Here is a 22,698-nt window from a genome sequence, read left to right as displayed (position 1 = left end):
ACGAATTCGTCAGGAAACCCAAATGAGCGGAGCACGGTGAACAAGTATCCATGTTCAACGCAGTCGAAGGCCTTCACACGAATTGCTATGGCGTTCCTAAAGTCGTCTGCAAACAGAATGGTTATGTTATATTTAGCCGCGTGCCTAATACATAACAAAACATTATTTCTTTTTGGCTACATATCCAGTACTTTGACAGTTTTTTTGCGAACAAAACAGTAGCTACTAAAACGCCATTGTAATCCGTAGGTTTTCTGAAGGCGCTGCTGTCGCACTATCTTGAAATTGGCCCGAAACGAGCGTCGTTTTTGGAGACCCCCGTCCGCTACACTATACAATCCAGTTCACTGTACTTTTGGCATCCAGGAGCGAAGGTCACGCCAACTTACGTGTGTCTTTCCTCCTCAACTCCTCGCTCGATATCGCGCATTTAGTTTATAATCGCCACTTGCACATTTGCACGTGTGCGGAGTTAACTTGCTGCTTCAGAGGCTTTCAAAGAACTCTCAGACTAGGAAAACAAAGCCCGACAAAAGGCGACAAAAGTGACTCGTAAACACAAGCACAACGTCTTTATTCCAGACTCTAAAAGTGCGCGTTACATTTCGCACGTGACAGCGTACTCGCGGCAAAACAGTGGAGCGTGGAGCCAGTGCCTCCAGCAGCGGTACACTATGGAAATGGAAACAGTCCTCAAAAAACTCTTGGCTCCTAAACTTGAAAATAATTGTCGTAGCGGTAGAGCTGGAACAGAGAGGTAAAATAAACAATAGCTCGGCTGCCTAAATAACCATGACGTTTTGCTCAGAACCACAGCAACACAGCTTCTCTGGAATTAAATATGCGTAAAGTTACTAGCAGCTAGTCGCTGTCGAGCTGTAAGGGAGGTTTTTAATGGAACCAGCTTGCATTACACTACTTCTGAGCGCGTATTCTCAGATCCAACTAGATTTTAGGCGTCACAGCAAGTTAGTTTCGAAAGTTATGCGTATGAGGATACTTCGCTGCATACAGGCTGCGGACAGGAATCTCCGCTAACCAGACACCATAGCATATTTTAATAGAGGCTGACCAGCATCACAGTGTAGCTATACAAGGCTATTAGGTAACATTATTACAACAAAATAGATACTACATTAACTACTAGACAGTGAAGACAATAGACAGTACGTTCTGAGTAAGATATTGCTGCACTATTAAAGGCATCGCTCATGCGACTGACTAAAGCATCTACAGCTAGGTGAGAAGGGAAACTCTTCGTGTCTGTTTTTAGTTTTCTACTACCGGACACCGGGGAGATACTTGTTTTCACGAGGTATGAAAAGTAGAAACGTGAGGCAGTGAGAGAGCTTAAGTTAGAATGTGAGGCAAGACAACACCTCCCTAGTGAAAAAATCCCCATGAGTCACAATAACCTCATACAAATTCTCATACTAAACTTGTACAAATCTCATATCATCTCATACAAATCTCGTTCAACCTATGAGAAATATATGAGATTGTTGACATTTGTATGAGTTTAGTATGATAAATCTATGACTCATGCGGCTTTTTTCACTAGGGCTTGTTTGTACAAGGGCAAATATCTAAGCTGTGCACGAGCACGCAAATGGCGATATGACGAATGAAAAGGCGGATTTAGCTGGCGTGTAGAACAGTGTGAGGTTCCAAACAGGGTGTACAATGGTAACAGACCAAAGACAGAAACAACTTGTAACAAGCTCAGTGTGTGTAACAGTCTGCGTCACCTTCCATAAGTTGTTAGCATCATAACAGGCAAATGTGCGCAGCGAGCGATGAATATATTGCATGAGCTGTGTAACACTTCATTTCTTTGCATTCCGAAAAGATGGGTTATGTATTTCATAACATGAAAATGCTGCGGAAAAAAAAAGCGTCATTGTTCTTCATTTTCGTCAAAGCAACCAGAAAGGAGCTTCCATGATTATCCACAAGGAAAGCATATACATTCTTCTCAAGCCAAGTTATGTTTAACGGGAAAAGGGAAGTCGACAATCTTCGCCCTTGAAAAATGGAGACAAGTTTCTCACTTGCACAGTTTGATAATGACAGCTTGAGCTGAAGTCTGCGTTAGTCGTCCTTGTTTCAGAACAAAAGCATGCTTAGTGTTACTACCTCTCCATAGCTCCATGCGTCACAAGTGTGCAGCTTTACGTAAAAAGAAAAATAACGTAAAATCTGCGAGTAAATATATATATATAACAAGTACTCAGTGAGTGTGTGTGCGCGTGCGTTTTTTGATGTATGCAGATTTATACACTAGTGTAGGGGCACGTCTGCGACGTGAAGGATCTGTGCGAAGGCCCTGCCCAGAGCCGAACTTTAAATAACGAAAGGACGCACAAAAACGAACGAACACAAAACAAAACAAGCGCTGTAACGGGAGATGGCATAGACAATGTCGCCAGCTTACGCACACAAAAACATAAAAACAAGTCCACAACGTTTTCGATATTCGCGGCGGCGTCGTCTTCTTCTCCTCCTCATCCATCTCTTTCAACCCCGGACGTGCTCGCTTCCTTCGTCCACCGACAGTTCAAAGTTCACAAGGATTCGTCCACTGGGCGGACCGAAAGCTGCGATGAACACGATGCGGGGGGTGCTCGGTTTTGGTCAGACTGGAATGCCCGGTGGTCGCGGGGCTACCGCATGCTTGCGCTGTTGCCGGGAGACGAGAGAGCGAGAAGGTAATAAAACGAGCGAACGAAGCAACAATGGCAGCGGAGACGACGGTTTTCGTCGTCGTAGTCGTCGCAGTCGTCGTCGTTGTCGGCCGGTGCTCAGTCGCGCTCGAAGTACTGCCATCTGTGGGAATGCGGGTGAACCCTTCGGTCGGCGACGTGCTTGGGCCAGTAGTCCGGTCTCTTGGGGCAGCGGCCCGAGTCCACGTCGTACAACCCGTACTCGCATTCGGGCACGTGACAGTCTTGCGTCTCGACGCACCTGCGCACGCAAACGTGACACGGATAGGCAACTTGGTTAGCGTTTGTGCTCGCCGCGCAGCTGTCCCCAATCCTTCAAACGCTGCGGGCGAATCACTCTGACTCGCAGTGCTCGCAAGGACGAAATAATGAAAGCAAAATTATAGGACTCGACTGACTTTCAGCCCACTGTAATTAGTCGATCAAAAGCCAGCTGGCATTCATGCACGTTTCCTCGTTTCCTCTGCTTTCTCCACGCGGACGATTTTTTTTTTTCGACCGCGGTACGGTTAAGCAAAGAACTATACAGCAAGCACATGTCAGATCAGTTTCACATAATCGTGTTTTCATTCCTGTAATTCATACGTAAAATTCGGTCCCGATGAGTCCGCCGCGACTTAAGGGAAACAATATTCGTTTATTCTAGTCAACATCATAGCCACTGTTTTCCAGGTGCGCTGTGAATTGGGTGTAATTCACAATACTGCTCATATATATACTTCCTGTACAGTCAACGGACAGGGCAATGTAGTACGCCAAGCTTCCACGTCCAAACTCTGCTGTGCTTTATGTGCAAGGACATTATGAATACTTTTGCATATTCATTAAACACGCATTACATTTTACTAGGAAATTCTTCAGAAGACTTTGACCCCAAGGCGTGATTCATGCCCTTCTGTCCGCGACTGTAGGTTATTTAGAAACATGTCAACTTCTAATCATGTGGATTCCGCCCGTTACAAATAAGAAGTGTGGTAGCTGAAGAATCGCTTGTCTGACGTTGTGACTGAATCGAAGAAAATTTTCACATCTATACAAGTAATGCATAAAGTTACAAAAAGTGATGCAAAAAGAAATCTACCAGATTTTGCACTGGGTAACGATAAGTTCCAAGATGTAGTCATCTTCCTACTGGTTTCAAATTCCGCCTTCTTTGTTTTACAAAATGCTCCGCAGAAAAAGAAAATAAGGATACAACTTTCCGAGCTGGCAACACAGGGCTAGCCGGCCATTTTACGGGTAGATACGGCCTATTTAAACAGAGAATTTTTGCAGCAGTCCAGGCTAGACAAACTGAATAGCCACCAGCAGAAAATATTAAAGCAACTTTTAGATAAACTCTTTCCCAATCCAATATATATATATATATATATATATATATATATATATATATATATATATATATATATATATATATATATATATATATATATATACAGTATTCAATATTCAAAGCAGTATACAGATAAATGTAGAAATGCATAGAAAGGGCTGGTCTCAAACAGATGATTTGGGAACGTCCTCAGTCTTTAAAGGGGAGTAATAGAGACCCAAACAACTCGCAGGCCCTGCAACTCAGATCCGACTCAAAGAAACAAATGAAGCTCGTCCGAATGGTCGAAGCCGTCGCCAAAGTCCGAACACTTCTGACCATCGTCTTGGCGAGGGTTGCCTAAAAAGTCGCCCCTCTACATCTATATAATAGCTTTTCAGCCACTCAGCGAACACCCAAGTTAGCCTTAAAGAAGACACGATATCGCCTTTAACACCGCCCATTCATTCCGCATTTTTTATTTAGTTGGTTTGGTTTTGGGGGAAAGTAAGACGCACACGATATGAGCCTCACTTCTCGGAGGACACCTGCACACACAATGAACGGCATACAATTACAGGTGCGTACATATGTCGTCAGTTTGAATCCTTGTCGTAAGCTAGCAATTTCGCTAGCAGATGGATGCTATATGGGAAGGGAACTGGTATGACGTACCACCCCGAACGGTGCACAAAGAACGGTTGCGTCACAATTTTCATTCGAAATCTGATGCGCGTAGTTTTCGCGACGCCGCCAGTACCAGTCACTTTTCTGGCAAACTAGCTGCAATATCGCAAAAAAAAAAGAAAAAAAAATGTTTCAGCAACGCGTTGTACCGCGTAAGAAAAAATCAGCAAAACATTCTTTTATGAGTTTATCAGCCAATTTCTGCGGAGAGTCAAAACAATAATTTCTTCCCAGAAAATAAAAAAAAAATCTACCAGACTTAGCACACGATAAGAACACAGGGGGATTGTGACGAGGCAATGCAAAGTGTATAAAACTTGAAGACCGCTTGTTGGCCTTGGCCTTCTACAAAAAGGAGGCAAAGGAGGAGGCTTGTCAAAAAAAAACCCCCAATCTACCAATAATAAGGTGCAATAAGCGTCTTTTCCGGCCCTGTAACGGTAGACCTAGATCCATAGGGTAGTAAATCAACATCTGCGCTTTACGGTTTTATTACCCGGTTTATTACCCGGTATTATTACATAGTCCAGTTACTTTTTTTCTGACCGAAGTACAATTTCGGAACCGTAAAGAAAGCTCCATTATCAGAATAATTGTCCTCAGCATTGTGGGCTTATTTGACCAGTTTAGCATTAAATGTTCGCCTCTCGAGATTGCCGTTGTGCTTCGTCTATGATCTAAGAATGTACAGGTGCGGACAGAAGTAAACGGAGCACTTCATTGCCGTTAACTATTTTTCACGCGTTGCCTAATTGAGACTGGCAGCGGTGGTATGTGGAATCTGAAGGCGACGCTAGTGCGCTTCCTCAAGTACAAATACCGTTTCATTATTTACGATAGGAAAAACAGGGTTGCAATTAGAACAAAATAGCGTGCTCCGTTTACTTACGTCCGCACCTGTACATGTACGAAGCTAATTGCAATACGGTTTTGGACGTCGTCGACATAGTGTCTATGGCATTTGCAAAGTGAAAAGCTAAATCCTGAGCAGAAATAAAAAGAAATAAAAGTCAAAACATGAATAAAGCCGTTGTCTATTTCTGAAATGGTTGGAATAACCGTTAAACTAATAAATTCGCTGCCATTCTATCTAGCATTTTTTTTGTCAGTTTCAGATGCATATTCAATATTCATTTAAGGATTATTTAGTTAATTTTGGTCAGTGGGAAGGACTTCATGCACTTACGTGTAGGTCGTTTATACTTCACAGCGCTGTATTCATTCAATGCAGATGATTTGATATAACTGGAGCCTAAACGCGGTAGTTGTGCTTACAACTTAATGCACAGTTTGCCGATTCAGTTGCAGAGTCAGTGAGTCAAGTCAACGACACACAACTCATTAGTAATCTAGAAGAGTTCCTTGCTCCCTCCGCAGCCCGTTCTCCGCCAAGAGCGCTAACAGCTGGCCGCGCTTTTGCAGTCGGCAACGCCGACTGCACGCTGCCGCCAGTCTGGCGGCGGACGACACCGAACGCCTTTCAGGGAGGGCCGCTCGAAGCCAGCCTTCAAAGGCGTTGCCCCCGACATCGCAAATATACAACCGTCTGTCGCCTTGCCACGATAACGATCTTCCTCTTCAATCATGCCAGAGCACACAAACAGTGAGAGTGCTATCCGACCGGTCTGGTCCCCAACGCGAGAGGACGGAAGCTGTACTGCACCGCTGAGGTCACTCCGTCGATGCCTTGCGCAGCATTGCTTCCAGTATGGCCCCACGCAAGGTCACAGTAGGTGGACACTGGATATCCACGGCCCGAGAAACAGAAGTAACGCATAACCATCTCACGTGCAATATGCCGGCACTTTGAGGCTGAGTGCGTAGTTCCTTTTGCAGCCGCGACGTAAAAGAAGCGCACTTTTAAATTACGACTTCATTTTTTGTTGTCAAACATACGCCTGCGTATATGGTTGAGTGTGCGTGCGGCGAGCTGATCTGTTGGCACACACAGTGCAAGCGTTTAAAGAATCCTGTTCTTCCTTACGTAACCGTCCTTACCTTAAAGGGAAGCTTCACCGGTTTTAGATTTCAATGAGCTTCGAGCGGGTGAATGGTTATAGTTTGCACTTAAAGCATGCGAAGTACCTTGGCGCTAGCATTTGAAACAATGGCGCGATTAGCGATTAAAACCGCGACGGCTATTAGGCTTCACCGCACTGCACAGCGACAGGTGAGGGACGCGTGATGACGTCATTGACGGTACTGGTACGTTTCCTGCATAAAACACTTGGTTTTAAAAAATGGAAACAAGGCTGCCAAGAACAAGACGCTAGAAATGTTGATTAGCACCGTTAGAAAAGGCGCAGCAGGACGTGGACGAAGATAACAAACATCAGAAATATTACCGTCCGTGACGTTATCACCAAGCTTCTCCGCAGAACTTCAATGCTGTGAGGAGAAGCTCGAGGTTTAATCGTCGATTACGCCATCAGTTTGCTAGTTAGCGCAAAAAAACTTTGCATGCATTACCTATAGCCTATGTAGATTTGAATCCTTGAATATCGCGAAATTCTCGAAAAGTGATGCTTTAACGGTGCACCTTTCGAAGTGTTATAGTGTTGTGCGATGGGGGGCCCGTTTGCACAACGTTACTCAATCTGAATAATTAAAAATTAAAACGCAACTTGTGCTTTCCCATAAGTGTGTGCGAGTGCTTCCGAAGACCTGTCTGTGAATAACTCACATGCTGCAACTCTAACATCTATTGGCCCAGCAGAAAACGGTCAGGAGACGATGAGGACCGACACCCACGGAGGCGCCGCGTGTTGGTGGGTCTTGTGTTAATCTCGTCTGTAGTTGTGCCGATTAGAGTTTAGTGTATCCAGCAGAATTCGAGGCTGCGTTTGGCACCTAGAGAAAGAAAGGACAAAAGAGGAAGGCGCCACGTGCCTTCTAGCCAGGTCTCCCAGCGGTTCTCTTCCTCTCTTGATCTTCAGGCACCGCTTCTGCTTCTCGAAGCAGTCGCAGCTGCAGCGCCCGTCTTCGTACAGTCGCCTGGAGAAAGGCTCCGGGCAGTTATGGCACCTGCGTCGAGGGAAAGCAGAATTGAAGTTTATACAATCTGAACAAACGTGCAATTTGAATGATCTTAACCAAAGTTGTTTTACAAATCACGCTGGCCCTTTCTTTTGTTGCTGTTTGTTGCTGTTGCTTTTGAACGAGTGTGCCCTTTGGTTGATACGTTTAACATACAGCTATAAGAAAGAACCCATGGCAATTTCGTAAAAATAAAAAGATAGCGCTAAACGGCGCTCGTAATAGTTGCCTGACGCAAAATCATAGCAGTCATACTATATAACCGCTTCTCATATAATCAAGCAGGCCTGAAACACTTCCGTATGCTCTTACCACTTCCTGTTTGGCCATTGCGAATTGATGACATAGAGCAGTCTTCACAGTCTGTGGACGTACAAAAAAGACTTTTTTTTTTCTTTTTTTCTTTCTTTCTTTTTTTTTTTTTTTTTTGTTGTACAGCAGTATGATACGCTTAGCTGCCGTTATTAAAGCGCTGACTGCATCTATTGCAAAACGACTTCCTTTCCTGACTGCCAAGTGCCCACACAGCCAGCAGCATGGCGCGCGAGTGTCAGAGAACACTACGCGCATGAAACATAACCTTTCTTTTTTGCGTCCATATTATCACGCAGTACATGTATGTACCGCAAATCCACAGATTACACTGACATAAAAAAGTGGCTATATGAGCTCACGGTTTCAAGTTGGCTTCCAATCCACGCATATACTCGGACATGGGTTCTGGGCTCGGTACAGACACAGGGGCAGACCGCGAGCTTCTAAGCTTACGTGTCTAATACACCTGTCTCAATCTGAACATGTCTGGTGTTGGCGGATGACAGCTGTCACACCAAGCCGCGGTATGATATCATAAGATAGACACAGCTTTACCGATTATGAACAATACGAAGTGCACGGGTCAGGTGTGTGCTGTGACGCCGCTGAAAGTGAAACCGAGATAGCCTCGATGGAGAATGCTTGACCATGTAAGCTGCCCCCACCACGCGGAATAGAGGGAAGGGAGACTTGTGCAATGGTTTGTAGGCTGATTAAAGTTTAGCGTTTTCGAGTGCAATTTCCTGGCATAGACGCTAAACTCTTGGGCAAGCGCCTCCCTATGTCAGGTACGGAGATACGAATTGTGCAATGCAACAGCTGTTCCTTGGCAGCAAGCGACGAATAAAAAGGTTAAACCTGGCATCGGAAATTTATGAAGACGAAAGCCACGGAAGCTTGGTGGAGCTGTCAAGATGAGTCAGCTGCATTCCAGACGCTACCAATGCGGGGCTAGATCGAAAGTGTAAGGCCAAAGTCAGCACCCTCCACTTTCCCGAAGACAGGTTCATTTGGCATTCGTCAGTTCCCTTTTGGGATATCGCTACCATTTGGCTCACACACGTCTTCTATTTCAAGTCTTTCCTGAAAACACTCCCCAGTCATCGCGTCAAACCACTCCGCGACAGCTGAGTGCTTTGCGAGAAGTCACCGATAGAAAGGAAAATAAATAAAACATAAATTTATCGGCTGTAAATCTGAACAGGCTCCCGAAGCAGGCAGTTAGTAAATACTTTTCACGAAGTACGCACCACCGCCACCGGTTCCGACGCGCCGCCACCGTCCGAAACGCAGCGCGTGCCGGAACCACATCCTGCCGAAAAAAGACGCCGCAGATGCACGGTTCCGATCATATTGACGCCATCTATCTTGTCGCAGCCAGCCAGCCTCTCCAACTCACCCCCGCGTCTCTCGGCTCTTCCTTCGCGGACGAGCCTCGCCCAGAATACCTAATCGGCGACGGCTCTTTTGCGGCTCTTGCTCTTCTTCCTGCTGGCTGCTGTGTTCTGCGCCCAAGCACCGTTCGGGGTGGTGGTGGGGGGTGAGGAGAGGGACAGACCCCCTAAGTGGCCGTTCTAAATTCGGTGGACCACCCCTGTTTGGGAAAATAGAGTTGGGAACCGTTAGGACACGAGCAATCTGTGGTGCAACGACCCGCCACCACCACCAGTGCTGATCGAGCGCGCGTGCACCTCCCGCACGCATCGCGAGAGCCTGCATACATGCGCGCGGGCAATGCACACACACAGGCACGAGCGGGCGGCCGCAGAGCAGCAACAACGCGAGCACCGGCGCGCCTGGCAGCTTAGCTGGCGGCATGGCCGAAACAAAGCGAGTAGGCGGACGACTCCCTCCCCGGAGTCCGCATTAGCCCGTGTAATTGAGTTCCATTTATTAAACACCCATCGCTCTGCGAGAATGACCGCGAAAACGGAAAGGTCGCGCGCGCCCTTCGGGAAAGCACCCTGAGCAATGACGAAGAGGCTACGGGACGGCGCGCACCTTTTTCATTTGTCTCAGCGATTCGTTTCGACATTCGGTGTAGAGTTTACCTCGCTTTCACTCGTCCGTTTCCTATTATGGTCACGTGGAGCAGATTACACCGACCACGCACGCACCCTAACGGATAGCCATCGCTGCGCACGAAGAAGGCCGATCGGTTCTGTCACTTCACGAATGTATTGATGGGATTTCGAAAGACGGCAAGCGTATTTTGTTTTGTGTGTGTGTGTTTTTCGTACAACTGTCGCTGCTGCTCCCGTCTCCAGGCGAAGAGCTTGAGAAAACGTCGTAGCATTGCAACGTCCGTCTAGAATGCTAGCGCCTATTCTCTTATGTATGAACTTTCAGTGCGTCTACTGGAATTTGGACACACCTTCGCCGAACCACAAGGCGGACTCAGATGCGCACCTGCGCGGAGGCGGCATGGCCAGTGATCAGGTAATCACCTACCATTCGCTCTAAAAAAGAAAAAAAAATATCCGTTGCTGTCTGTGCTCCATTTCTGTCCGTTGACGTAGCCGCATAATGTCCTCTGCAACCATTTGAGCGCCGTGTCAATCCCTTCATTTCCGGGTTGATTTCATGGCAACGCCACTGCCTTTGATTAAAAGCTTCTGTCAGGTACCTTTCTCTCGGCTCAAAGCGGCAAACATAAATGCAGGGGCGAAGAGCGAACGCAACAAAAGAGCAGTTTATCTTACATGACGGGCTGATTTAAACTGGGAACAACAACTGTAAAGAGCAAGTGTCTCCGTTCGCCGCAGCGACTCACTTGAGTGGACCGGGGGGCAGCTCCTCGTGCATCCCCGAGCCGGCGGACATGTCCGGGTCCTCGGCTGACGGCGCGTGCAGCGACACTTTGTTGTGCTCGCCCGAGTGGGCTAGCCTTGAGGGCCGAGCCGCCGTACGCGGGATGTCGTTCACCGGCTGGCACTCGCACTCGGTGTGGTTGGGGAAGAGCAGCTTGGTCACCGAATTGCGCAGCCCAACCTCGCCGCCGTTCTGGTTGTGCAGGTGGATCGTCTGCCGGGACAAGGAAAGAACGGCAACCGCTCGACGTGGAGAAGCCGCAGGCCACAGCGGAGACGGCGAATCGATTTGGGAACATATATAAAGTGTGCTGTAACCATCTCTGCGCGCGAGAGTTATCGTTTATCTGAACCGCAGGCGTCGTGTCCTGGAAACGACCCCGAGAGTGCAGTGTTGATTTTTAGAGCACTGTGTTCTGCACGAGTAGAACAGCGTCACTGGCCACTTTGTTTCTGATGATACCGTTAGCAAATTAGAATATAGAAAACATAGGAAAACCATGCAGACTAACAAGGTAAAACGGGACGCTGGTTGTGTTGGGCACTTAGCTTTTGACACTTAAGAAGCGCCGTGAACAATGTTAGCGAACAGTGATTTTCGTCATTAATACAAACTGTCGCCAACTTTCAGTAAACACTTGTGGTCTTAACAAAACCATGATAAATAATTTGCAAGTTAAGAGGTAAAAGTTAAGCATTTAGGGAACGTGTTTTGCTACGGCACTTATGAGGCACGGCAGCGGCATGCAGAGTTAATACTTCGGTCGCATGGCGTCCGTTGGCATTCGAGTCATCTCTATCCAAATAGGAGACAGTAATATTCTCGCATCACCCCATAAAAAAAAAAAAAAAAAAAAAAAGCTTCAAAAGAAAATGACCACGCATCCCCGCACTATCCTTGCGCGCTGGCGCGCTCAGTATAATCAGGCGGACATTTACCGAAGTGGAAGTTTCTTGTTTATGATATGAATTTCACGAATTGTCCGTTATTTCGCGGAGGCTGGAGCCATAGAAATTTCTGAATATCAGCCACGTTAACACCAGCTCATGCACACCGTTCAGAACCATTTCATGGTACTGAATGTTTGCGTTCAAAACAAAAACAATAAATGCATTTTTGTTAAAATAGTACAGCGTAATGTGGCAGGTAACCCATACGGACTGAACTACTCAGCGTTTCTGTATTTATGACATAAAATGACGCCTTCTTATTGGTTTCTGCTTCATCTCGGGTTCGTAAGAATGTTAGAGAAAACAATTTTAATGGTAGATACCGTATTTTTGCAGGGAAGTGTAATATTGGGGGAGTGCCGGGGGAGTGTTATGAATTAAGAATTATCAGAGGTGTTTACTCGTGCCGGTGCAATTAGAAGTCTATCTAGGTCCTATTTCTGTCCCCACACTTGTACCTGCAGTTGCGTAGGTTCTCGACCCAGGCGCTGGACCGGTACCTTTTTTCCTTCATATATCCTGAACTTGTCACTGCACTGAGCTCTGTATCCGTCCCTGCAACCCCGTCCGTGCACCTGTGCATGCACCAACGATGCATCCATCCTTGCACTTCCCACAGCACTTGCCATTGCTCGTGTTCCTATACACTTTAAATGGATCAATTTTCCCACTTACCCCAACATTTCACATTTTACGTGTCCCTGCACTTGTCATCGCTTGCCGTTTCCCTGTGCTTACCCATTTTTCATTTTTCTAGCTAATATGTCTCTGTATTATGACCCCACTAAAGCTTGGCTCTGCGCTTGCAGTAAAAATGCATACGCACTGTAACAGGCGCTATAAATCCATCATGTCAACCCGAAAGCACGCATGACCAGGTAGAAAAAAGCAGCACACGAGAATACACTTTTGTGCCTGGCCTCATTAGAAACGCGACTGCAAAAGTTACAAATCACTGCGACGTTACCTTAACCACAACAGTATATATAGGCAAATGTACCACGTGTATGATCGCGCAAATGTATGATCTTTACCTCAGGCAAGCCTTGCAATTATGACGACCTTTTGCCGCGCTTTTATTCGTTGCGCCAAATTTGCAAAAGCGATGCTTTTGCCGTCGGCGCTGTGCCGTTGCAAGATACGTAGACACTGTGCTGTCTGGAATAGTAGCATGATGCGACTTCAAAACATCGTACTAAACAAGCAAAATGGCAGCACGCTATACCTGACTCCTTCGCCTGATACTATACGCATATCTCGAAGCCGCCGGTTACACTGGAGCACTCACGTAAAAGTGCAGGGTGACCTCCTGCACAGCTCGCGGCACGCACTGGTACTGCTCGCTGTCGCAGCAACCGGCGTCGTCCCCGCAGCGGTGCAGGATGGTGCAGCGGGGCAGGTACTCCTTGCTCGGATCCGAATAGAACTCCTTGACGTGCACTACGCGCGTGCGGGGTACCCTGCACCGAGCCGTCGTCCGGATGCGCAAGAAGTGCTCGTTGGCACTCCGAACGTCTTCCAGCTCTGCACACAAGAAAGAGTTCAAGTTAGACCTTTTTGCATTGGTCAATAATAATACGTTTGTGATACTTGCTGCAAATGGCAGCGCCACTTGAGATATGCTTTGAGGAACGGGATCCGGTAAAAACGTCCCCGGAGCAAATGTCCCCGGAGCAAATGTCCCCGGAAAAAATGTCCCCGGAAAAAATGTCCCCGGAAAAAAAAAAAATGTCCCTATTGGCGAAGTAGGAAAAAATGTCCCCGAATGGGGTTGAAGTCTTGCGTTATAGGACGTAGACTACGTTTCCCCGTGGCGAGCTGCAATAATGAATGATGTATGTTAACTTTATTTCAGCGGTTTCACCTGTAGGCTTGGAATTAGCCGCGAACATCGAACTGATGCGGGCATCCATGACAAAAAAAATATGGCAGCGGTAATACAGTGACAGCGCCTCGTCATCACTTTGCGGGGAAAAGAGGAGCTGACCACCGGCTTTACCGGAGAAGCTTGGAGCGATGCTTTAATATGTCCATGATGCACGACCGGTTAAAGGTCAACTCTGGGGGTTTTTCCATCATTTTCTGTTTTTCATTGAATTACATTCCTCGGCACGTCCTGACTCCAACACAAAAAATCGCTTTTCGATATTCCAATTAGAAGTATTTTTAAAAAAGAAAAACAGAAAATCAAAACCGAAACTGCTTTCACGGCCAGAAACGACGTCCCAGGTGACGAAATGGTGACGTCACACTCAGTATTAGAAAAACACTCGTACGGGCATTGGATGGTGAAAATAACGTATGGAAATCATGAAGCATTGCATAAAATATTTCAAGTAGTTCAATATAAGCCTCACAATTTCATGATCATGCGGGAAGTGGACAGTAACGCCGGTATACTGTTTGTGACGTCAGAAACTCAGTGTTGCCGGCAGAAATAGTCTCGACTTACGCCATGAAAACAGCATATTTTAAAGTCGTGTTGAGCGCGAGCGGATTACCGTACGGCGTCCAAATTTTGTAGAATGCGTCAGGACGGACAGGAGAATATACAGTAAAATTTTTATCAGAATATTCGAATGTCAAAAAACCTCCGGAGTTGCCCTTTAAGCCTCGTTCTGCTTATACCATCATCACCCTTATCACAATTCTACACCAGCATCAGAAGAACGGTTAAACCTCGTCACCAGAAGGTCTGGAAAGCAATTCTAGTGACGTCTTCTGCTTTGGGCGGCTCTGGAGACTACCATACGCCGATCTGTTTGTACCTTTCTAAATGGGCAGTGTTACCAAACTTATTAGACCTGCCATATATGATTGCTAACGAGCTGCGGAGCTCGGAACCTCGCAACGTATAAAAAGCCAGATGGCTCTTTCACCATGCTTTTAAACAGTTCTTGTAAACATTTCGGGCCCCAGAGGACGCAGGTTCCAATGATGATTACATTTAATTCAAAGCCAAGAAAGAATGGCATAAATGTGTTTCCTTTTTCTTTTTTTTTTTTTTTTTTCATGTGAGTTCCGGAAGAAAATTTTTTTTAGGGGCGGCTTTGGCCTTGGGGACGTTGCCGCTTCTTCAGGGGATGTTTTTACCTACACCCTTGAAGAAAAATGTCGTTTTCATCCAAAATCTGGGTGCATGCAATGTGCAAAAAAGATTTCAACGGGATTTCTTTCATTCTCCGTTTGACTGTCGCTAAACCCTAAATTCAGCTGTATGCTGGATTCGAGCTCGTCGCGTTAAGTCGGCTTCAGTTTTGCTTTCTTTCACCTTTCAGCTTAGGACTTCAGTGCATTTGTGGCCAGTGCGGCAAAGTAAAACGCTCGGCTGCCGACAGCATATAGTTCGACGGGGCGCTCCCGACTATGGTGACTGTTCTGACGATAGGAAAAAAAAAAAAAGTCGCTAGGTACAAACTTTAATACACATGCTAGGAACGTAAGAATAGCAAATGAGGCATTTTTGCTTACCAGCCCTACCCTTTTGTTGTCACTCTGCAAAAACAGCGACAGATTGGTGCAGTAAACTTAATCTGCATCGGTGTTAAACGGAATTTCGGCAACGATAGTCACCGCTGTTACGCAGCCACACCATTGATAACACTTTTGTGATAAACAAAATATCGTGTTATCCCTTCCAAAATTTTGATTGATGATAACAAGTGGTGCGAAATTTGCCCTCACTAAAACAGTGGCCAAGTTTTAAGTTAGCAGACCTCAGTAACACACCTTAGCGTAAGTATATGCCTCTCTGCAAAGACTCCGTCGCAGCTTCTTTATTTTTAAACTACGGCGGAGAGCTGTGCGAACAAGGAGGCACTAACATGGTGCGGCTCCGACAGGGGCGCTTCTTTCTTCTCACGTCCCGGCAAACGCACGGAAAAGCATCGACAGCAAAGGATTGAGCCCAAAATTGCCAGTATACGACAGTAACAGGACCACTTTGAAGGCACGGTAGCGGCTATTTTCGTACACTCGTCCCCAACAAAGAAAGCTGCAGGCAGCAGCAGTAAAGTGTCCTTGAAACCGTCGCGATCAGGGCGCAGTTACGGGCACAGGTATAAAAGGCCCGCCGCTCGAGCGAACGGTACTGCAGGAAAAGTTTCTTACGCGGGACGTTCGCGTACGGGCAAGCTAAGAGGCAGCATTTCCTGGATCGTCTTGCCGAAACATATATCGGCGCTACAGGCCGAACTATAAAAGAAAGCCACCGCGAGAACAAGGTTTTCAGTTTCAATCTGAAATTGCAGTTTCAGTGCTCCGTGCACACACTGAAAGAAGAAAGCGTTCCTGGTAAAACAAAAATAAATAAATAAAACGCGAGAAAGACGGCTCCATCTGCCTAGCACCTGTGGTTTATCGAATCCCGCTGTCTCAAAAAGTTACTAGAAGACATGCGCGCACCACAGGAGCTGCCGCAGCCAATAAACAAGCTAAGCGCTCGAGTGACGAAGACTATTTCAGGGGGTATGCTCCCAGTTTGCGTGTAAGTCTGTCCTCCACTCTTTGTAAGCAAGCAAGCGGATGGCGGCAAGCCTTGAAAGAAAATTCGGGCTTCGTTTTGTAGCCTGATCTTCCCTTTCCCACAGAAGGGGCGATTCATGGAGATAGCATCTTCTTAGTCCAGGCCCGTGCACTTTGTATCGTTGATGCCGAAATTCGACAACTCCGCAAAAACGCGCTTCGAAGTAGATACTCCTCAGCCGGCCACCAGTGGTCGTTTACAGCTTCTTTTTAAGGCATGCATTTGGGCTGAAAGCCGCCGTAAAACACTCGGAAAACGTCGCATCTTGTGCGCATGTCCGCCTTTTTTTTTTCTTTTCATTTTTTTTTTTAAAGATCAGCTGATTCGGTACCCAGTGAAACGAAAGAATGACTGCCCAGCTTCTGCTGATAACCTACATCGGGGACTGGCTATAACAGGACCTTAAGCGAATCGAGGCCAGCGATACCACGTTTCTTATCAGTCGCTTTGAGATCTCCACTTACAAGCGCATCTCTCTGCGTAAGCACTCGAGGTCTGTGATTGATGGCAGCCCGAGAGTGGGCTCCGACATGCTGACTGGACGGCCAAAACTACTCACACACAATAGAAATATCACTGGCGATCTGACAAGAGACAATTCGCGAACTGTGGAAAGCATTTTGAGGAAATTCGGGAAGTAAAACATTAAAAATCTTGGCTCCTTTTACCGTGCTCATTGGATCATGGAGTATAAGAGGGAGCACCCAAGCTCGGCTTCCTCAGAGCCGCGGTTGTACTCAAGTCTCGATAACTCAAGCTTGTCTTTTATTTCATGATCAGTGTTTGTGTTGTCTCCTTAAAACTTACTTACATGAGAACAATTTTGAAGACAAGACGCCTAAGAGTGCGCAACTTGTTTCAGCGATTGGTCTGTGTGCATTTATTGACCCTTTACATTTAAAACCTATCATACCGTGCAAGGGGGCCCGTTGGACCCAGTCATGTCGATGACCGCCAGGCGTCGCGCAAACGCAACCATTCCCCCGTTCCCACGTGTCTTGCTCAATCAATCCTTTTTTCCCACAACCTTTGCCTAGACTGACGACTGGCGGAGGAACCGCGCAGAGTCTGTTCAGCAATTGTGCCATCAAACTGCGCGACCGTTTCACATTCGCAGCTGGTGACTGTCTGTCTGTTCCACGAATCTTCTCGCCGCCTAACCACTCGGCACAACCGTTGTAACTGCCCCGATCACCCTAACCCACCCTTTTAGTTTTTGCGGCTAAACATCCAGTTGTTTGGAGCAATGGTGTCAAGGGCCCCAAACGACGAAAGAGCAGACACACGGTGATGGATGGTTGGAAAGAGATACGGATCACTGTCTGGCCGACGCCTCCCGCGAGAGTTGGAGCAGACGTATTCGTTTACTTCACCAGGCTTAGCTCGTTTCCACAGTGAGGCACTGGCAGAGAGTGAACAGCCATCTGCCATCACAGCGGGGCGAGAAGCCCTGCCATTACAAACAGACAAACGCGAGAGCTGCAGGTGAGAGCGCCGTGAGCCATTGTCGTCATTCTGAAAAGCAATGCTAACGAAAAACCGCCCCAGGCCGTCGTTACCGCTAAGTTAACTGGAGGGCTACGGCTGCTTTTTCATAAAGCAGCTGCAACCCCGCATACAGCGTAGGGGTCCCGAAGCTATACTGCACATTTCGAATCAAACACCATTCGCAGAGAAGCACTTTAGTTTCCACCTGGCTTTTCTCACGATTTCATGTGCCAGGTGCTGAGCTCAAAGAAATCGCTCCGCGTAAGCTTAATTCAAGAGTTTGAAGTGCAGGCCTTCAGGCGTCATGCTCAAATTCTCGCTGTCAGAGCCGGTCTGCCTGCTCGCTGTAGCTTACTTGCTTTGGCAAAACTAGGAATTTTAGAAAAGTACATGAAAGGCGGATGCGTCTGATAATATAACCTGCTTCCTCTCGAATTGAAAAATATCGTCAAGACGCAACAGCTGCAACCTTGCGCGTGCGAGTTTCTGCCCTCGTAGAATATTCAGCAACTATAAAACAACTTCAAAAGCTGTCGCAAGAACCCAGTTCAATAAGCAATATATTTCTCTACTTCTTAAACCGGAAGAACATGACCACGGATATATCCATAGTAACAAAGTAATTTGATCTAGCAGAGCTACAGAACACCGCGCTGCAAAACATCATCTCATCGCTGCACTAATACGTGTCTCCCGTTTAGTTTGAAAACATGAAGCTAAAATGACGACAACCTGATCGGCAAAACAAAATTGATATCCGTGCCATCTGCGGTCCCAGTAACCGAAAACCGGCTCTGGAACCAACATTTCTTCCCGCGCGAAACGTTGACCTTTAATCCCAGATTACATGGCAGGTTCCTTTCGAGGTCGCAGCCAGCGCACACAAGGGCCTCAGCTCACGTTGCAGTATCAACCAAACTAAACTGATCTATCCGCTTTCCAGACAATGCGTCGCATTGAGCTGCTGAGTCGCTATTGGGGAGCCGTCTTAGTGACCTATATTGCCTGACGATGAAAAAACAAAACATCTGTAGTTATTGACACATCCTAGTTCGATGAAGCCAGAAAGGCTTGCGCGCATGCATAAGGTACGATGAATAAATTATTGTCAGATAATTTATGAACAACTCGTGATCAGAAAGAACGCACGCATATATACATGTGGAGACATTAAATTAAATAAGTTACTAATATTGGACAAAAACAGTTGTTGGGTGAGTTGGTGTTTTCATGATCCATAACTACAGCGCAAAAGACGGGACAAAGATTTCTGAGTCAGCGCTGTGTGGTGCCCCTCCTTCATCTTTGTCCCGTCTTTTGCGCTGTAGTTATGGATAGCTAATATTAGAGATCTGAGACGAAAACGGCACGGGTTTCTGCAGCAAAGCCAATACCAATATCACCATGTGAGACGGCCTTAGGACTATATGCGTCAAAGCCGAAGAGGGTTGGTACGGCATTGTGAAGTTCAATGTCCAGAAGCCGCACACTTCATTTGATTGCGCTTGGGACTGGTTTCAAAATATTCCGCCTTTTCTATGCATATTTAGCCTCGCGTAAGCTTCCATAGAAGACCATGTATTCTATCAAAACTATTTGTTGGTTCATTTACTGCTTCTTCATCATCTTTTCCCGAGCGCACCTGGGAAATACGGATAACTAAACTTCGTACCTGCGCGGTCAAGTATGGGGTGCACGCTATACGCAGCCGATGTACTATAAGAAAAACTTGGGTGGCCTGTATTGCTATCCCAGTGCTACCCAGCACTGTGCGGCTGACAATGCGGCGTAAAGGCCCTATAATTTATTTTCATATGTTATGAAAAAAAAAATTGGCAGATGCTTAGCTTGGTTAAGCCCGGTAGATTGCGAAAGCAATACCCATGGCTACGCCCAGGTTCAGCTAATGTTCGGCTGGTGGTGGTGCTTATGGATATGCTTGTTATGGTTAGACTGTGGTGGTTATACAATGATTCACTCTTTATACGACATGGATACGCTGTTCCTCCGTCTCTGTAGCTCGCTGCTGTCTCTTACGCTCATCGCGACGAGCTTCCCTAGCGATAGGTGGCATCGTCGAAGCAGATGTTAAACCGCCGGCGGAGGCACCGTCACTACTCGCAGACGGCGCGAGATGGTCGCCCAGCTCTTCGGCGTGACGTCACAACACCTGTAGCGCTCCTGGCGGACAGCGTGGGAGTTAGGCCGCCGGTGCTGGCACCGCCACTGCTCGCAGACGGCGCGAGATGGTCGCCCAGCTCTTCGGCGTGACGTCACACAGAGGTCACGCGAAAGGTCAATGGTGGCACCGCCACGGTACGGCACAGGCTTGAAAGTGCAAGTAGAATTGCTTTCGCAATAAAACAAGACGTATCCCCGCGTTTCATGCGTAACTCCCTCATTTGTGCATATATACCTTGCGAGAGTACGGGCGTGACACGGGGCTCCCGTATCCTGGCCTCTCGGGCGTCCCTGGCGTTGTACAGCAGCCGCACGGTGTCGGCGTAACTGCTGGAGCTGCTTCCAGTGCCGCCATTGCTGCTGCTGCTGCCGCCGCCTATGCGCCCCTCGCCCGAACGGGACGACGGCGCGCTGGCAGCGGGCGACGGCGCTGGTCCGTTCCGTGTCACCCCAAGCTGCAACAAGGTATCGGAAAAAATGGGGACTCAGTTAGTCACGCTGAAGACACAGTCACTCCGAGATTCGCTTTGAGAGTTGTCTCGTTCGGACACGGTGGCGCAAGAGAGACTCGGACGACCCGAGAACACACAGCGAGAGACAGGACGCGGCGTCATACGTCCGTGACAGCTATATGCGGTTGCGAAAAGCACTGCCGACCAGCACGAGAAAAGTTTATTTTAACTTGCGCTTCGCCGCTGAGCGTGAGCAGTGAAAGCGTCCGCAGCGTAACTAATAAATACGCCGGCCCATTACCCCTAAGCCGAGAAAGTTGCAAAATTTAAAATTCTTCAACTGCAGCATCGCAGCCTCTGTATTAACAAGCCTGTAAATCCAGATCTAAGAATATGTGGCAAAATAGTTATCGTTCAAAGAATATTTCCACTAAGACTAAGAATTAGTAACCCTAGATACAACTCTTTTCAATTAAACGCTACCGAGTTGAAATGAAAACCACAGCAGAGATAATTTTCTTCCCATATGGCAGAGTGGTAGCCTTCTCAAGAGAGTCTGATGCTGCTGCGGAATATGTTAACGACACTAAAGTTATCCTCGTGCATAAGGATGGGCCCATCAAGCAGCCTCACTCTGCTACTAACTAACTGCTAACCGTACTCAGTCTGCACCGCACCACTCCATTTATAACTCTGGGAGTTACACTTGTTTTGAATGCAACCATTGTGTGGTAATTAACTCAGTTCAGGTTTTCAGCGAGTCTGCGAAAACTTGGAGTCAAACGCTGAAAAACTTTCCTGAGTGACAGCTGGATGGCTTTGCCGTTCAGCTCGCTTGTAATGTGGAAAAGACTCCTTTAAGTGACCATTGAAGAGACTGTCGTACTTCCGAGCAATTATTAAAAAAAAAAAAATGGTTGTTAATTTATATATTTACTGCCATGTTTGGTAGCTCCAGGCGGTAGGGGCAGCACGATACGTGGTTTTGCAAATGTGACAGAGAGAAGCGCCACGTACGAGCCAGTAGTCCACGTCATTGAGATCACACTCATCATTAAGAACAATTAGAGTGTGAAAATCTTCAACAAAAACTGCACAAAATCAAAGGCCCAAATTAGCTGCATTTCAACTCACGATTAGTTCGCAGCGTGGTGGAATCTGCGATCGCGAGGCGCCATTATTTTTTTTTTTTTCATGCGTGCTCTTGCATGCGCTCGGGAGTCAACATGACAACCCTGAAATCCGGCATCTCGAGTTTAATCTTCCACGTCTCTACGGCCAACATGTTGAAAGATAAATGTGCTTTTATATAAGCGGTTTTCTTTTTCTCGCCTGCCCTTGAAATTGACCTAACCCCCAGCTGACATTTGCACACGTGACAACATATGGGCAATCATGTCACCGATCTGCTCAGCGCTTAGAGTGTTTCCAGAATAAATCCTATCACTCGTATACATGCGTCTGTTTTATGCTGACCGCCTTGGAAGACAAAACTATAATAAGAATCTAAGAACCGTTCTAACGGGTTGTTTCACAACGAAAGGTTTAAAGAAATAACGTGGCTAAACTTGGAGGACTGCAGATTGATCAAAGGTAATTAAATGCGCCTTTGAGGCTTGTAGATGTTGCTTATTAGGTGCAGAGGAATTGTCAAATGTAAATTTGATCGAAGGGTCGTCCATGCTGGGCATGGCTGCTCCGAAAAATGCATCGACGGTCGTCGCAAAGACGCAGACAAAGAACACAAAACTCTTGTCATTGCGTTGTTTCCTTTGACCGGAACTTTCCTGCTCTGCTTTGTCGACCACGAACGAGCCAGGGCAATCATCGAAGGGTTTAACTCATTCTGAAGCCAAGTTGACCACGATACTGATTTCAGTTAACGAAATCACACAAATAGTGTTAACAAGGATGTCAAAATTGAATGCGTCTAAAATTAACGCGGGGTGTTCACACGGGGATCCGTTCCCCTTCTTAGAAGCCGCTAAAGAAACGCTACAATGAAAGCACATTGCTTCCGCCGCTTCGCGTTTTAAGGAAGCTGTACGGCTTCAGCACTTACTCTCCTTTACTGGCGTTCCGCCCTGAATCTTATGTGTGCCGTATTCAAAGGCGAGCAGAAGAGTCAATAAACGATGTGAAAGTAACTCCCAGGGAAGAGCTCGACAGCCATAACACGCATTAACGGGCGTCCATACAAGGGCATCATTAAGACTCC

General features: G+C 46.8%; 1 protein-coding gene across 5 annotated transcripts in view; it reads right to left on the bottom strand.

Moving 5' to 3' along the window:
• Nucleotides 1–555: 555 nt before the first annotated feature.
• The window catches only part of LOC146191068 (uncharacterized), a 423,874-nt gene continuing 401,731 nt past the window's right edge, over nucleotides 556–22,698 (bottom strand). For all 5 annotated transcript variants that reach the window (XM_084601530.1, XM_084601532.1, XM_084601529.1 and 2 more), the window contains 5 exons: nucleotides 20,264–20,483; nucleotides 13,123–13,358; nucleotides 10,847–11,097; nucleotides 7,612–7,746; nucleotides 556–2,964 (listed from right to left, as the gene is read on the bottom strand). In XM_084601530.1, coding sequence (XP_084457656.1) covers nucleotides 2,802–2,964; nucleotides 7,612–7,746; nucleotides 10,847–11,097; nucleotides 13,123–13,358; nucleotides 20,264–20,483 — 1,005 coding nt within the window. In that variant the 3' untranslated portion in view covers nucleotides 556–2,801. The remainder of the gene's footprint in view (nucleotides 2,965–7,611; nucleotides 7,747–10,846; nucleotides 11,098–13,122; nucleotides 13,359–20,263; nucleotides 20,484–22,698) is intronic.

This window comes from Amblyomma maculatum, chromosome 4 (assembly GCF_055883805.1).
Source record: "Amblyomma maculatum isolate TAMU_Amacu chromosome 4, ASM5588380v1, whole genome shotgun sequence".
Lineage (NCBI taxonomy): Eukaryota > Metazoa > Arthropoda > Arachnida > Ixodida > Ixodidae > Amblyomma > Amblyomma maculatum.
Note: the sequence above shows the minus strand (reverse complement) of the source record. Positions and strands in the feature narration are given on the sequence as shown.